The sequence below is a fragment of the Arachis hypogaea genome, chromosome 4 (assembly GCF_003086295.3).
Source record: "Arachis hypogaea cultivar Tifrunner chromosome 4, arahy.Tifrunner.gnm2.J5K5, whole genome shotgun sequence".
Taxonomy (NCBI): domain Eukaryota; kingdom Viridiplantae; phylum Streptophyta; class Magnoliopsida; order Fabales; family Fabaceae; genus Arachis; species Arachis hypogaea.
Window position 1 is genome coordinate 121,493,288 of NC_092039.1, and position 17,007 is coordinate 121,510,294.

The 17,007-nt window shown below is 30.9% G+C and overlaps 1 protein-coding gene across 1 annotated transcript; it reads right to left on the minus strand.

Moving 5' to 3' along the window:
* Positions 1 to 15,116: 15,116 nt before the first annotated feature.
* Positions 15,117 to 16,830, minus strand: LOC140184499 (uncharacterized). Its single transcript, XM_072236160.1, has 2 exons — positions 15,761 to 16,830; positions 15,117 to 15,440 (listed from the first exon to the last, which is right to left on the minus strand). Exons 1-2 carry the CDS (start codon positions 16,777 to 16,779, stop codon positions 15,380 to 15,382), a joined length of 1,080 nt encoding a protein of 359 aa, XP_072092261.1. The 5' UTR covers positions 16,780 to 16,830; the 3' UTR covers positions 15,117 to 15,379.
* Between the last annotated feature and the right edge of the window lie 177 nt (positions 16,831 to 17,007).

Below are 17,007 nucleotides of genomic sequence, written 5' to 3' on the forward strand. Positions count from 1 at the left end.
ATAATAGCCTATTATTAATAGGTATAGACTCACATACATTTATCTTCATATGAAGTTGATAATTGAAAATCGTTAAATGATAATTTAGTCAAACTTGTCAAATCATCTAACGATTCTTAAATATCAACTTCACATGAAAACAACTGTACGGGAACAATGATCCAGTGACCTAATAGCTTGACTAGTGACCGGGTTAACCGGTTCGACCAGTAACCCACCGGTTGAACCAGTAACCCAGTAACCCAGTAGCTTGACCGATTTGATCACCGGTTCGGTTTTGATAACTATGCTCGGAAGAATATGCTATGTTCATGTAATCATTCTACAATTATAGGAAAGAGTAACTCAAAACTCTAATTGAGACTGAGGTTATGTTACTTACTCATGAACACGATAAAGTGATTTAGACAGACTGAATTGAATTTCATTCTGTGACTTAATTGATTCTACAACTAATTACCCCTTTGTTAGCTATCAGTATCATCTTTAACTGCTTTGATTTACAAATTAATTATCTCTAACAAACTATTATTAACTTGTTGGACTAAACCAATCAAGTCACACATTCAAGTAAATTATGCTCTATCTGAATATATCCTATCTATAGGTGATTTGAAATAATCTTGATTTTATTAAGCTTGGTGAAGTTGGAATATATATTACACAGTTTCATAGCATAAAGAAGAATTTTGGAATTACAATGGTGAAGTCTCTTGGGCCACGAATCATATGAATTCTTATTTGCACAGGGGCAAATCTAGAATTAGGTAAAGACACATCACAAGAACTATTGTTCATAGATAAAGACACATCACAAGAACTATTGTTCATAAAGAAATTAATACCACATTGAAGAAGAACTCATGATTATTGTTGATAGCGAAATAAATTGTGAGAAATTTATTGAAGGAAAGTATGAAACATGTTGAGTCCAGAGGTTTCTATGGAGACAAGCAAGAAACTTGAGTAGTATCTTTCAAAAGGTGAGTATTGAAGCGAGGACTGAGGAGGCAGTTCAAAGAAAAAAAAAATGAGAACAATTTGCTGAGACAAATGGTAGAAAATGGGCTCAATGGGAAGCATGAGAATTGTGGATTGTGGTAGATAAAGATTGCACCAGCGCAGATGTAGGTGAGTGGCACAAGAGTTTTTTTGAGAAGAGAGACGCACAAAATGAATGGCGAATAGATGCTTGATTTAATAAAGTTTTAGGCATTATGTGTATGATCTGTTTTAGTTCATTTTGCATGTAGGCATTTATTGTATTTCTTGGTTGTTAAGGTTTGGAGATGTATTTGTTGTGCTTGACAAAAACTTGTAATTTGTAGTTGCCTTTTGATGACAATGTTAAAACTTAAAGCAGATGGAATGTAAATCTAAGGCCTTGCTCTCCAGTTAGGTGGAGACTAGTACGAAAAAAAAAAGTAGCTATTGATATTTCATAACGAAATTCTAGCATTAAAATTGTGTTCAATAGTTTCCACATTTTTAAGTTGTAAAAACAAGACTATATATGTTGTGACAGAAAAGAGAGTTCATTATTCTGTTGTAAAAAATGATTGACACAACATTTGAAACACACCAAAATTAAAGAGTTCAATTAGGATTTGAGTTATGAGTTAAGATGGCTAGAGTGTAGATCATTTTCACTTTAGGAAGAAGAGAGGAGAAAGAACGTAACGGAAATCCTATTGTCTCCGAAAATTTAATCGTCCATAACTTTTAATTCGGAGCTCCAATTGACGAGTCATTTATGGTCACGCGTTTGTCTCGAAATTCTCTACAAAACTCATTGAACAATTTGATAAGAATCTAGCAATTTCTCACTCGGCCACTCTTTTCTAATTTCAAAATTTAAGATTTTAATTTTGAGAGATTATGTGGTTTTGATGTTCTAGGGTCGAATTAGCTCGTGGATAGTGTTCGACTTTGCCCATTTGAGTCGTGGATAACGGTAAGAAAATCCTAACCCTTCTGAATTGGTGATTTAGTGAGTTCAATGTTGATTATTGTGATATTGTATGAATTAAATTGTGTATCTTGTTGAGTTGAAGTTAAATTGGTGGATATTAGAAGCTTGGAATTGAATCCTAGGAGCTGAAAATTCAATTGGTGAGGAGTTAGAGCTTTGGAACTTGAGAAAAGGTGGATAATTGAGGCGTTCTGGGCTCAGAGAGAAATCGGCCAATGTATGGTTTTGGTTTCTCGTAGTTAATATTTAATGTCACGTGAAAATTTAGGCTAGAAGACCTTAAAATAGGAATGAACTAAATGAATTATTGATGGATTGTGTATATGATATATGATATGTGTATAAAGGATGAATGAATTTGTATGAGTTGGCATATGATTCTGATGAATATAAATTAATGATGACTGTTGATGTGTTGAGGATTGATAGTAGGTTTGTGAAATTGAATTGAATGAATTGATTGAGACATACGTAGTTTGATTTTATAAAATATTTAATATTGAACTGGTTTGATTTTAAAATTATTTGATACTAGGAATGATTTGAATGACCGATAGGTGTTTGGTTTGGTGGTTGGGACCCTTGAAGGGTGGCGAAAGTCCAAGTTTTAAAGGAGATGCTAGCGAAAATTTTATGAAAATAGAAGGCTTTGTTTGAAGTGGTTATTTGGAACGATTTGAATTTTTAAGGATTTTATAACTTTATTTTGAGTTATTAAAAGAATGCTCATATTTTGAGTATGCTTTATTTAAAAAATAATGAATTGTGTTTTGAGTATGAATTGTTGATGAATGATATGGGAGGTGTGATAATAAGGAACAAAGGATGATGAAAATTGATTTTTAAGTCTAATTGTCGAAATTATTAAGTTTGAGTTTTATTGAGAAAAGTGTTATATTTGAATTTGATTTATCAAGTTAATGAGATATGTGTAGCCGGGTAAGAAGCAGTGACGTTGTCTACTTACTCCGGAAAAAAGATGAGAAAGAAGAATGATGAGAGTTGAGTTTAATTATGAAGTGCTGAATGCCGAGATTATATGGATGATCTTGATTTAAAATTGTTTTGTGGGGAACGTGGTTATTTACCGCCCACTATATTTGATATGAAATTATTTTGTGGGGATTGTGGTTATTTACTGCCCACGTGTGTGCTGTTTTTCAATTGAAAATGTCTGTGTGAATCGAGGTGGTTTACCGCGCGCAGATGGTGGGGATCGAGGTGGTTTACCGCTCACCAGTTTTCAAGAGGACGATGTTCGGATTAGCTACCGGACATGTCAAGTTGACTATATAACTGACAGATGAGACTCATCGACCATAGGATAGGCATACATCATATGCACATGTATGTTTTGTTTGATTGGGCATTAATTGGCTTGCCTATGTGATTATTTTGCTTACTTGCTATATTTGCTACCTGCTATATCTATATCCTAATTGTGTTTACTTTGTCTGTATTGCTTGCCTATGCACCGGACTTTTGGAGGAATGGAGGAAACAGAAAGTGAGGGTTTGGATCACAATTAGATTAGAGGAGACAGAAAGTGAATTGTAGAATTATAGTTAGATTGAGACTTGGATACTTTAGAGAGTTTTACCAAATTTATGGTTTAGTTTATTCCTTTAAGTTTATATCTGAGTGTCGAAGTTTTAGGATTGTCTCTGACTTTTCCGAGACCTTTTACATTAGCTATGTGGGCACCTTTATCATACTGAGAACCCCCGGTTCTCATTCTATACATATTGTTGCTTTTCAGATGTAGGTCAGGAGGTACCTCATTGAGCATTCTAGAGACTCTATGAAAGCGAAGAACCCTGAAGACTTAGGGTTTGTATTTTATTTATGTTTATATATGTATATAGATTCTCCATCTTGTATTTTATACTTGTCCCTCTTAGAGGTTGACTTGGAGAAATAGGTTGTCAGTTTTATGAGTCTGGGATATTTTGGGTTATATATATATATACTCTGGTCGGCCTTTGCTTCACAGGTCGAGTTCGGAGCTTGATATTTTTAATTTGGAATTCTAATCTATGTTTATGGTCCTTTATCCTTCCTTTTGATCTTGCTTATCCGTCTACGCTTATCTTTCGTGAGCGACGCAATTTCTGTTTCGATTTTGCTTAACTTCTTTTTCAAAGCTCCTAGTTATAACTTCTTTCAACTATATCTATGTATGTATTTTATTTTTAGAGGTCGTAGCGCCTCACCATCCTTGATTTACGTCCTAAGCATAAAACTCTGTGTGGTAGGGTATTACAAATTGGATTATGTTTTGAATCGAATCAAGTGGCTGAGGTGTGCGAATCTAATTAATGTAGTTCATTAATAGTTTATGATTCTGTAATTGAATAATTTCGGTATAAAACTAAGAAATTTATGTATTATTGTTAACAAATTTCGGTGTTATTTATTTTTATAAGTTCTACATAATTCAAACTCTTCCTCTTTCTTCTCATCTTCTGTTGCTTCTTCTTCTTCTTCTTTTTCATATTTTTTATGATCAACATCTTCTTTTTTCTTATTCATCTTTTTTTTATTGTTTTACCTTCTCATATTTTTTCTTGTTTTATTTTTTTAACAAGAATAAAAATAAGAAAAATCAAACAAAAAAGAAAAAAATACATAATGCTGTAAAATTATAAGAAAGAGGATGAACCTATATTCATTCAACTAAATAAGATTGCAATACATTAAAAACATATTCATTCAAATCTAATATGAGAAGTAATGTTGCTAAAAGAAAAAATAAAAGCAACAGAAAAAAAAGAAAGAACAAAAAGAAGAAAAAGAAGAAGAAAAATACAGCATTAGAAAATATTTTTGTGTTTTTTTAGCAAAATTTTGGTGTAAAAACTAAAAAAATTATGTGTTATTATAAAAAATTTTGGTGTTATTTATTCTGATAAATTCTGCATAATTCAAAACTCTCATTCTTTCTCTTCTTTCTCCTCATCTTCTGTTGCTTCTTCTTCTTTTTCATCTTTTTCATCATCATTATCTTCTTTTTTTCTTATTCATCTTTTACTTTTTATTTTACCTTCTCATATTTGGATTTGGATCTTCTAAAGTTTGAATTTTACTTTAGAGAGTAAAGTATGATCTTCTACCCTTGAATAATTTTTCTTTCATATTTATTCTTGGTCCCACCTATGAAATAAATGGTGAGAGATCACACTTTACTCTCTAAAGTAAAATTCAAACTTTAGAGGATCTAAATCCCTCATATTTCTTCTTGTTTTACTATCTTAACAAGAATAAAAACAAGAAAAAATCAAACAAAGAAGAAGAAGAAACATGTAATATTACAAAATTACTAGAAAGATGATGAACCTATATTCATTCAACTAAATAAGATTGCAATACATTACAAACATGTTCACTTAGGTCTAATATGAGAAACAATGCTCTTAGAAAAAGAAAATAAGAGTAAGAGTAAAAAGAAAGAAAGAAGACAAATGCAACATTAAAGAAGGCATTTTTGTGCATTTATAGCAAAATTTTGGTCTAAAAACTAAGAAATTTATGTGTTATTATTAAAAAATTTTGGTGTTATTTATTCTAATAAGTTCTGCATAATTTAAAATTTTTCCTCTTCCTTCTCTTAATCTTCTGCTGTTTTTTCTTCTTCTTTTTTATCATTTTCATCATCATTTTTTTTATTCATCTTTTTTTTATTTTACCTTCTCATGTTTTTTTTGTTTTATTCTTTTAACAAGAATAAAAATAAAGTAAAATCAAATAAAGAAGAAGAAAAAACACATAACACTGAAAAATTACTAAGAAGAGGATGAACTTATATTCATTCAACTAAATAAGATCATAATACATTACAAACATGTTCATTCAAGTCTAATATGAGAAGCAATACTCTTAAAAAAAGAAATAAGAGCAACAGAAAATAGAAAGAAGAAGAAAAAGAAGAAAAAAATGCAGCATTGAAAAAGATATTTTTGTACTTTTGTAGCAAATTTTGGTATAAAAATAAAGAAATTTATGACTTATTGTTAAGAAATTTCGGTGTTATTTGTTCTGATAAGTTTTGCGTACTTCAAAACTCTTCATCTTTTTTCTCTTCATCTTCTGCTGCTTCTTCTTTTTTATTTTATTTTTTCATAATTCTTTTTGTTTTACACTCTTAAAATGAATAAAACTAAAAAAAAGAGATAAAAAATAAATGCTACAAAATTATTAAAAAAAGGAGAAAAAAATGTAACAACAACGCAATAAAATAATAACGATGGGGAGAAAATATGCGAAGAAGAAGACAAATGCAAAAAAGAATGAAGAAGGAAGAATACGGAGAAAAAGAAAGAATGCGAAGAAGAAGAAAGATGTTCACATTAGGTGCTAGGGAGTTAGAGCGTGTATTCACGCTCTCACTAATAAAACTAATTTTTTTTTTATTTGGACCAATTTAATTAGATACTTAAATTTAATTATAAAAAAATTTAGATGTGTAGCAAAATTGATTTATTATATATTATTTATAGTAATTATATTTTATGGTTTGCCAACAAAATTGTGAAATTTTGTGGTAAATATATATTAGAGTAATTACCCAAATTAGTTCCCAAGAATTTTAAAATCAGACATTTTAGTCCTTAAGAAAAATTAATACACAGATCAATTCTCAATGTTTTACTCTGGCAGATAAATCAGTTCCCAGTTCATTTTTCGACAAAGTAATTACTCAGATCAGTCCCCAAGAATTTAAAAAACGGACATTTTAGTCCCCAAAAAAATTAATGTACAAATCAATCCCCAAAATTTCTCTCCGTTAGACATAACAGTCCTGCGTTCAAAAATAAAATAAAATAAAATAATTATTATTATTAATTGTATAATAATATTATACTATAATTTTTTATATTTTTGGACAAAAATAATAATAAATTTATTCATTAAATTCTTTTATATATATATATATAATCACTCAATAATAATAATAATAATAATAATAATAATAATAATAATAATAATAATAATCAATAAAATTATTAGAGATTATTCTACAAAAAATTCAAGGTTATAACTATTTGATATTTTTGTATTTAATATAATCAAAAGATGTCCTATATAAAAAAATGTTTGTATTAAAACACATGTATTAAGAAAAATATTTTAATTTGGATTTATATTAAATACATGTTTCTTTTAATACAAATATATTTTTTAAAATAAGACATCTTTTGATTATATTAAATACAAAAATATCAAATAATTTTAAACATATATTATTATTATTATTATTATTATTGAGTGAGTATATATATATATAAGAATCTAATGAATAAATTTATTATTATTTTTATCCAAAAAATATAAAAAATTAGTACAATATAATAATAATAATAATAATAATTATTATTATTATTATTATTATTATTATTATTATTATTATTATATTTTATTTTATTTTTTAACGGAGGACTGTTATGTCTAACAGAGAGAAACTTTGGGAATTGATTTGTACATTAATTTTTTTTAGGGACTAAAATGTCCGTTTTTAAAATTTTTGGGGACTGATCTGGATAATTACTTTGTCAAAAAATGAACTGAGAACTAATTTGTCTGTCGGAGTAAAACATTAGGGATTGATCTGTATATTAATTTTTCTTAGGAATTAAAATGTCTGATTTAAAAATTTTTGGGGACTGATTTGGATAATTACTCTATATATTAATGAATTATTAACACTTACAATTATTTCAAAAGTTAATTATACAACAGCAAAATGTGATCGAGAATGGTTATATGGTAGAGAAATTTATTTTTTATTAATTTAAAAATTTTATTTTTTTTAAAAAGTCAAACACATCCATTTCAAATGATATTTTTTAGAATATTTTAATAAGTAGATTATAATTTTTTTATTATATTATATAAAAAATTAATAAATAAAAACGCAGCTTGTTAGTGCTTCAGGAGTTCAGGTAAATTAATATCAGATTTGGTGATATATAGAATAAAGTAATCATTAAATTTTTGAAGATGTTGATTTGGAATTAATTAATTTAAAAAAAAATATCAATTAGATCTTATAAAATAGTAAATAATAAATATTTATGTCTTTTTATTAATAAATAGTACAAAATGAAACAAAAATATTTATATATTTTATTATTTATAATGATATAGTTTTGGATAATAAAATATTTATTATTTTTTAAATTTTCATATATTTTTTATTAACTATTTTTTATTTATTACGAATTTTATTAAAACAAGTGAAATTGCGTTCTAAAAGTTATTATTTATATGACTATTTTTATAAGAATTATTCTTTACATATAAGCGTTTTTTCATACAAGTCTTTATAAATTATTTATATTCACGCGCTTCGTATTGCATGTTCGTTATCGTCGTTATCAACACCACCATTTCCTCCTCCTCCTCTTCTTCTTTCTTTTTTCATTGAAATTTCTTCTCCTCTAGGGGTGTTCATGGATCGAATCGTATCCGCAGATCCGCGGTATTTATCCGCATCCGATCCGATAATTGCAGATACGATACGATCCGATTCACAGACTGATCCGATCCGCACCTGTTAAAAATTGAATCGCGGATTTCTGTATCCGCGGATCCGATCCACACCTGTTAAGAATCGGATCGCGGATTTCTGTGCTATATCTGCGGATCCGCAGATCTGCACAAAATAATTATATGTGTGTGTGTTAGTATTTTAGTGCTTGTTGTCTTCACTTATTATTGGAAGTGTTTGATGGAATGTTTGTTATTATATTTACTTATTTGTTAGTTTGTATATTTTAGTTAGTAGTTGTTAAACTTGTTATTTATATATTGTATTATTTTATTTTCGTTATTTAGGAAAAATTTGATTAAAATTATTTTAGGAACAAATAGGTTTAAAAGTGTTAAAAAAATATTTTTTATTGAATTTTTTACATAAAAATATAATTAAAAAGTGAGCTTAATCATGCGGATATATCCGCAATCCGATCTGATCCAATCCTCAAAATGTGCGGATCAGATCGGATCCGACACTAAAAAATGCAGATATTGTATCTGATCCGATCTGCGAACACTCCTATTCTCCTCTTTTCTTTTTCTCTTTCTCCTCCATCATCAGTTATCTAGTTGTTAAAGATAATGAATAATTCAGATTCAGATTGTCAATTGAAGCAGAATGAAATTGATTATTGTTTTGAATCCAATCAAGTGGCTGAGGTGTAGTTTAATTAAGAAGAAAAAAATGTAGCATTAGAGGAAATATTCTTCTGTATTTGTAGCAAATTTGGATATAACACAAAGATATTTGGGTGTATTTTTATTCTGATAAGTTATGTATAATTCAAAACTTTTCCTCTTCCTCCTTCTTATCTTCTGCTATTTTTTTTCTTATTCATCTTTTTTTTTTGTTTTACATTCTCAAGTTTTTTCTTATTTTACTCTCTTAACAAGAATAAAAACAAAAAAAATCAAACAAAGAAGAAGAAGAAATACATAATGCTGCAAAATTATTTGGAAGAGAATGAACTTACATTCATTTAACTAAAAGAAAGAAAGAAATAAGAAAAAAAAGAGAAGAAAAAATGTAGTATTAGAGGAAATATTTTTCTGTATTTGCAGCAAATTTTGGTGTAACACGAAGATATTTAGGTGCATTTTTAAAAATTTTGGGTGTATTTTTATTCTGATAAGTTCTGCATAATTCAATACTCTTCCTTTTCTTCCTTCTTATCTTCTGCTGCTTCTTCTTTTTCATCATCATCATCTTCTTCTTTTTTCTTATTCATCCTTTTCTTTTTGTTTTACCTTCTCAAGTTTCTTCTTGTTTTACTCTCTTAACAAGAATAAAAACAAAAAAATCAAACAAAAAAGAAGAAGAAACACATAATGCTGCAAAATTACTTGGAAGAGGATGAACTTACATTCATTTAACTAAAAGAAAGAAAGAAATAAGAAAAAAAAGAAGAAAAAAATACAGTATTAGAGGAAATATTTTTCTGTATTTGCAGCAAATTTGGGTGTATTTTTATTCTGATAAGTTCTGTATAATTCAAAACTCTTCCTCTTCTTCCTTCTTATCTTCTGCTACTTCTTCTTCTTCATCTTCTTATTTCATATTCTCATAATTCTCCTTAGGAGGAAAAAATCAATCAAAAAAGAAAAAAAATACAAAATGTTGCAAAAATCCGTAGAAAGAGAAGGAAGGAGAAAAAATGCAACAACAATAGTAGTAAAAGAACGACGATGAAGATGAAACACGTGAAGAAAAATAAGGAGAAACACAAAAAAGAAGGAAGAGGGGGAGGAGGAGGAACGCGAAGCGCGCTATAGAAACCATTGAGTAGCGCGCATGTTGACATGCTCGCATGGGTGAGTGTTCTTTTTGTTAGGTTTGGCTCAATTAGTATGACTTGCAAACTAAAATGACTTGTATATGTAGCACTTCTCTCTTTTTTTTTTTAACTAAAGATAAGAGACTCGAACTAGTAACATCTTAATTGAATATGGAGAGACTAGGCTCAGGATTCGGTGGTCCCAGAACCTTTGGACCACTTAATGGTCCCATTAGAAAACATGTTTTTAGAGTTTTTTTAACAATTGCTACATAGTCCTTGAACTAATTTTAATTATAAATTAACCCCATATATTTTATTTAATTATAAAAATTGTTTTTTATTGTATAAATTATTATTTTATCAATTATCTATTATATTTATTAATAATCAAATACAAAAACAACAACCAATTATATCCTCTATTGATCCTAATAAGTTTTTGGTCATTCCAATCGATTAAAATATTAAATTTGATCTCGTGACGTTCGTCCATGACTTTCAAATCGTGTTTCCTTGAAATTCAATCAATTGGTTTATCAAAACAATCGATTGAATTGTAACTCAATCGATTAAATTACAGTGTATCACAAAACAATCGATTGAAAGTTATAAGGTAGAATGATTTTCACTTAAACCAATCGATTGTTTATACTTTCCAATCGAATAAATGCCCAAAAATAATCTATTGTTTTTGTTACTCAATCGATTGAATTCACGAAAACAACATGAATTTGCCAAATACAATCGATTGGAAAGTGATGACATTGAAGTTTTAGCCAAATTCAATCGATTGGTAATGTAATCCAATCGATTGGATGGTGATGAAGTTGAATTTTTTGCCAACTTCAATCGATTGGTAATGCTACCCAATCGATTGAAATGTGTCCTGCGCCTATTTCAATCTTGTTATCTTTTTAGAAATTATCTTATTATTCATCTATCTTATCTTTAAAATTCTATCTTCAATTTTTGCTGTTTTATTTTGATGTAGATAAACTAATCTTATCTTTTCTTTAATATTAACATTATAAATTGGTGAATAATCCATCATTAATTATTCAATCCCACCATTAAAATTGTGTATCATTTTCTTTGATTATAAAAAATTTAATTATTTTTCTTTGGAACATCCATCTACTTAATATCCAATTTTTTTAATTTTTTATTCTTCATCGTTAATCACCGTTGCAGTAATCAGCAAAGGTCCAATCAAGTTTTTCATTGTAGTGTTCAAAAAATAAAACATCGTTTTGATTACAAAATCGATGTCAGTTGAATAGAATCTCTAATTTTGTAATTATTTGTTTCGATACTTTATTCGTGAAATTGATTGTGTAAGGAAAAAATATTTTTTTATCTTTTATTAATTCACAAAAATTGAAAAATACTAAAAAGAAAATAGATGTTATTATTTTTTATTATTAATTAATTAGCTAGTAATCAGAGATGGACCTAGAGGGGGCAAGTAGTGGCCTGTTCACCCAAAATTTTAAGAAACTATACTTATCTATAACAATTTATATTAGAAATACAGAGGGTTTGGTGTCGAATATTTTTTTTCTATTTTACCCCTATGTTTATAATCTAAAACAACATACTCAATCACGTACTCACGTTCTGTAAATTTTGCATTAACTCATGACAGAATAATGTAACTGCTCGTTAAGATATCCTTATTGGATGTAAATTATTGTTACAAATATTTTTATTAAGATATGTTTTGAAGGAATAAAAGTAGAATAGTTCAATAAGGATTAATTTAAAAAAAAATAAATTTACACAAATAAATTTTCTCTTCAAATTATTAACGTACTTTTCTAATATACTCTAAGTACCTACACAATATATAATATCAAGTAGCGTTCAAATTTAAGTTCCAATATTGTTATTAATGAGAGAGATTTATTAATTTTTAAAAAAATTTACGCACAATAAGTAGTTTATTTTATGAGAAGAAAATCAATTGTATTCTCTCATAATATTTCAACGTATATGTACACATATATAGAAAAATTGTTTACTATTCTAGGCCCTATCTTTTAGCTACTGACCCTATAATTTAGTATTCTAATTTATAGCTTCCATATTTACAAAAAAAGAGATCCCTAAAAATAAGTTATAGAATTTCTATAATTAAGTATAAGAAATCTCAACACTCCCCTTCAAGTTGGTGCATAGATATCACACATGCCCAACTTGCTTAAGAATTTTGAAAAAACTTGACTTGAAACTGCTTTTGTAAGGATATCTGCCAGTTGATCTTCTGATCGAATCTTAGGTAACTCCAGAATCTTCTCATCTAGTTTCTCCTTAATGAAAAATCTATCTATTTCCACATGCTTCGTACGATCATGTTGGACTGGATTATGAGCAATATCACATGCAGCCTTGTTGTCACAATACAATTGAATTGGTTGCTTGGGGGGAAAACCCAAATCCATCAAGAGGAGTCTTAGCCATAGTGTTTCACATAGTCCAAGTGCCATTCCTCTAAATTCAGCCTCTGCACTTGAACGTGCTACAACATTCTGCTTCTTGCTTCTCCAGGAAACAAGATTACCTCCTACAAAGGTGAAATAACCAGAAGTTGAACGTCGATCATCTATTGCCCCAGCCCAATCAGCATCTGTATATGCATCCACATTTTGACAGTCTGCATTTTTAGTGAACAAGATTCCTTTTCCTGGAGAAGATTTCAGATATCTCAGAATACGTACCACTGCATTCATATGTTGTTCACCAGGATTATGCATAAACTGGCTCACAACACTCAATGCATATGCAAGATCTGGCCTTGTGTGTGCCAAGTACATTAACCTTCCAACCAATCTCTGGTATCGCCCTTTATCGACTGGCACTTGATTTGATTCAACTGATAACTTCAATCCTTCTTCCATTGGTGTATCAGCTGGCTGACAGGCTGACATGCCAGTTTCTTGTAACAAGTCTAAAGTATATTTTCTTTGAGATAGAAAAATACCTTTGATGGACCTAGACACTTCGATGCCAAGGAAGAATTTTAAAGGACCGAGGTCTTTCATTTCAAATTCTTTAAACAAGTAACTTTGTAATGCCTTTCTTTCTTCAGGATCATTTCCCGTTACTACCATGTCATCTACGTAAACAATAAGTGCAGTTATCTTACCATGTTGTTTCTTCAAGAACAAAGTATGATCTGTATTGCTTTGATTGTAGCCGAAAGCCTTCATGGATTTGGTGAATCTTCCAAACCATGCCCTTGGAGATTGCTTAAGCCCATACAATGACTTTTTTAATCTGCACACCTTTTGAGTGTGTTTTTCTGGTATCATGCATCCTGGTGGAAGGTCCATGTAGACTACTTCAGACAACTCTCCATGTAGAAAGGCATTCTTCACATCAAACTGTTGTAATGGCCAGTTCAAATTAGAAGCTAAAGACAACAAGACTCGAATTGTGTTGATTTTGGCTACAGGTGCAAATGTTTCTGTATAATCAATTCCATAGACCTGAGTGTACCCTTTAGCCACTAGTCTTGCTTTAAAGCGTTCGACTGTACCATCTGCTTTGTACTTTACTGTATAAACCCATCTGCATCCGACTGTTTTCTTCCCGGGAGGACAATCAACAAGCTCCCAAGTCTCATTTTTTTGCAAGGATTCCATCTCCTCATTCATAGCTGCCTTCCATCTCGGGTCGGCTAAGGCTTCCTGCACACTGTTAGGAATAGATACAGTAGATAATTGATTTACAAATGATCGATTTGATTCAGACAAGCGGTGGTTAGACACATAATGACTCATAGGATATTTGACCTTACTAGAAATCTCAGGTTCATATGTGGGTTTAGGAATTCCTCTGGTGTGACGTGGTGGTAGTTGTTTTCTAGGTGGTTCAGTCATATCAGGAGCATCCTCAGCTAACGAATGGTTGTTTGGTGTATTGGTTTCTTGTGGTTCGAGGGATTCAGATGTCGATGATGGACTTGATACTTCCCTTTCTAGGTGCTCACCATTACCCAAGTTCAACTCATCCATATCTCGAGCATTAAGTTCAGCAACCTCCTCTCTAGTAGAGGGTTCTACTTCTTTAGATATTTGAAGATCTAAAGTCAGAACTTCCTCTTGGTACTCCCCCTGAAGTTCAGGCTGAAGGGAAAAATACATTGTGTCTTCATGAAAGACGACATCCAATGTAATAAACATTCTTTGTGTTGGAGGATGATAACATCGATACCCTTTCTGGTAAGTAGCATATCCCACAAAAATACATTGCAATGCACGAGGACTCAATTTGTTGCGCTGGTGTTTATGGAGATGTACAAATGCTACACAACCAAAGATATGAGGAGGTAAGTTTGTTGTGGTAGCAGCTTCAGTAAAAGCTTCAGTAAGAGTTTGGTATGGTGTCTTGAAATCAATGGTACTGGAGGGAATTCGATTAATTAAATATGCTGCAGATGTAAGTGCTTCACCCCAATAACACAATGGCATATGAGCCTCTATCAATAGTGCACGAACAACTTCCAATAGGTGACGGTTTTTTCTCTCAGCCACCCCATTTTGTTGGGGTGTTTCAGGACAAGTAGTTTGATGAATGATTCCTTGTGCTTCCAAATACTGTTGAAAACTAGAACTCAAATATTCACCTCCATTGTCACTTCGTAGAACCTTAACCTTTGCATCGTATTGAGTACAAATCATTTTGTGAAATTTTTGGAATAACATATTTACCTCACTTTTGGATTTCATCAAACACACCCAAGTCATTCTTGTACAATCATCAATAAAAGTGACATACCAGCGTGCTCCACCTAAGGTAACTACTTTGGATGGACCCCAAACATCAGAATGTATAACCATAAAAGGAATTAAACTTTTATTCAAACTTGAAGGAAATGAAGCACGATGGCTTTTTGCATATTCACAAGTATCACAACGGAAACTAGAAATATCAAATTTTGCAAATAAGCTAGGAAATAATTTTTTAAGATAACCAAATGAGGCATGTCCCAAACGTCGATGCCATAACCAGATATCAGATTTTCTTTTTGTTGCTTCATCGTTGTCCATTGTCAATGCTTGACACAGTTGATTCAAACTCTTTGACTCCATGTCTAAGTAATATAGATTCCCTCTCTTAACACCACAACCAATCGTCTGCCTTGTTTGGATGTCCTTAAACACACAAAATTCAGGCCAAAAAATTACAACACAAAATAAAGCAGAGGTGATTTGAGATACTGACAAAAGGTTATAATCCAAGGATGGAACAACTAAAACAGAATCCAAATTCAAAGTATCAGTAAGAGACAAGGATCCTTCTCCTATAACAGGAGCTGAGGTACCATTAGCAGTAGAGACAAATTTTTTTGAGGAAGGTTTAAGGGATGGAACCTGTCTAGAATCAAAGGTCATGTGATCCGAAGCACCAGAGTCAATTATCCATGTACTATTAGAAACAGGTGCGTAAATATTTAAAACTTTACCTCCATTACCTGCTGTTGCTACCAAAGCCGAGCCTTTTTTTCTCAATATCTTGTTCTGCCTTTGATTCTACAACTGCAGAAGTGGAGTTCTTGTGTGAATTCTTCTTTCGTGGATCACGATTATGATCCCACCAATCCGGATATCCCACAAGTTCAAAACAGCGACTTTTGGTATGGCCAGATTGATCACAATGGGCGCATCTATAAGTGGATTTGTTAGCACTAGCAGTAGATTTAAAATGATTGGAACCTGTTCGATCTTGCTGATTGGGATACCAATTGGATTTGTGTTGAGTGGATCGGTTCCGGCTAACAAGGGCTGAAGCTTCAGGCTTCTCAGGTTCTCCTTTCATTGTTGCAAGCCGCACAGACTCACGACGAACCAGTGAGTAGCATTCTTCTAATTCAGGGATTGGATCTTTTCTCAAAATATCACCACGAATATGATCGAACTCACAATCCAAACCAGCAAGAAAGATATGCACTCTTTGTCTCTCAATGGATTTGCGATACAGTTCTACATCTTTCTCACATTCCATACTCACCTTATTGCGATGATCCAACTCACCAAAAATTTCGATTAATTCACCATAATAGATAGAAAGCGTTCTGCCATCTTGTTTGGCAGAGAAAGCCCTCTGATTCAAGGTGAAAACTTGCAGTTCATCGGCCCCATCATAGAAAGCTTTTGATAAAGCCTTCCAAATTTCACGAGCAGTAGGAAGACGGATATATCGCTTCATGATTTCTGGAGACATGGACATCAATAGCCATCTCTTGACTCTTTGGTTGTCTGTGTACCACTTGTCGTAACTTGCATCTTTTTCAGTCGGTGGTGCTGTTTTACCACGAATAAAGGAGAGTTTCTCCTTCTCAGCAATATGCATCTCCATCATCTGGCACCAAACATCATAGTTCGTTTCATTAAGAACAATTCCAGCATTGAAAGATGAATTTTCAGATTGAATAATGATGGGAGCAGTCTTAGTGCCAGAGGGTTCAGAGGGGTCAGACTCTGACTTGCCCATTGTACTAGACGTAACCTGGGCTCCTGATACCAAGTTTATTTTATGAGAAGAAAATCAATTGTATTCTCTCATAATATTTCAACGTATATGTACACATATATAGAAAAATTGTTTACTATTCTAGGCCCTATCTTTTAGCTACTGACCCTATAATTTAGTATTCTAATTTATAGCTTCCATATTTACAAAAAAAGAGATCCCTAAAAATAAGTTATAGAATTTCTATAA

What these genes read in the sequence shown, in the direction of transcription:
- LOC140184499 (XM_072236160.1), bottom strand. Translation starts at nt 16,779, where the DNA reads ATGGGCAAGTCAGAGTCTGACCCCTCTGAACCCTCTGGCACTAAGACT. An exon ending in GGCTTTGGTAGCAACAGCAG is followed by an intron (nt 15,441 to 15,760) that starts GTAATGGAGGTA and finishes TGTGTGTTTAAG; the next exon opens with GACATCCAAACAAGGCAGAC.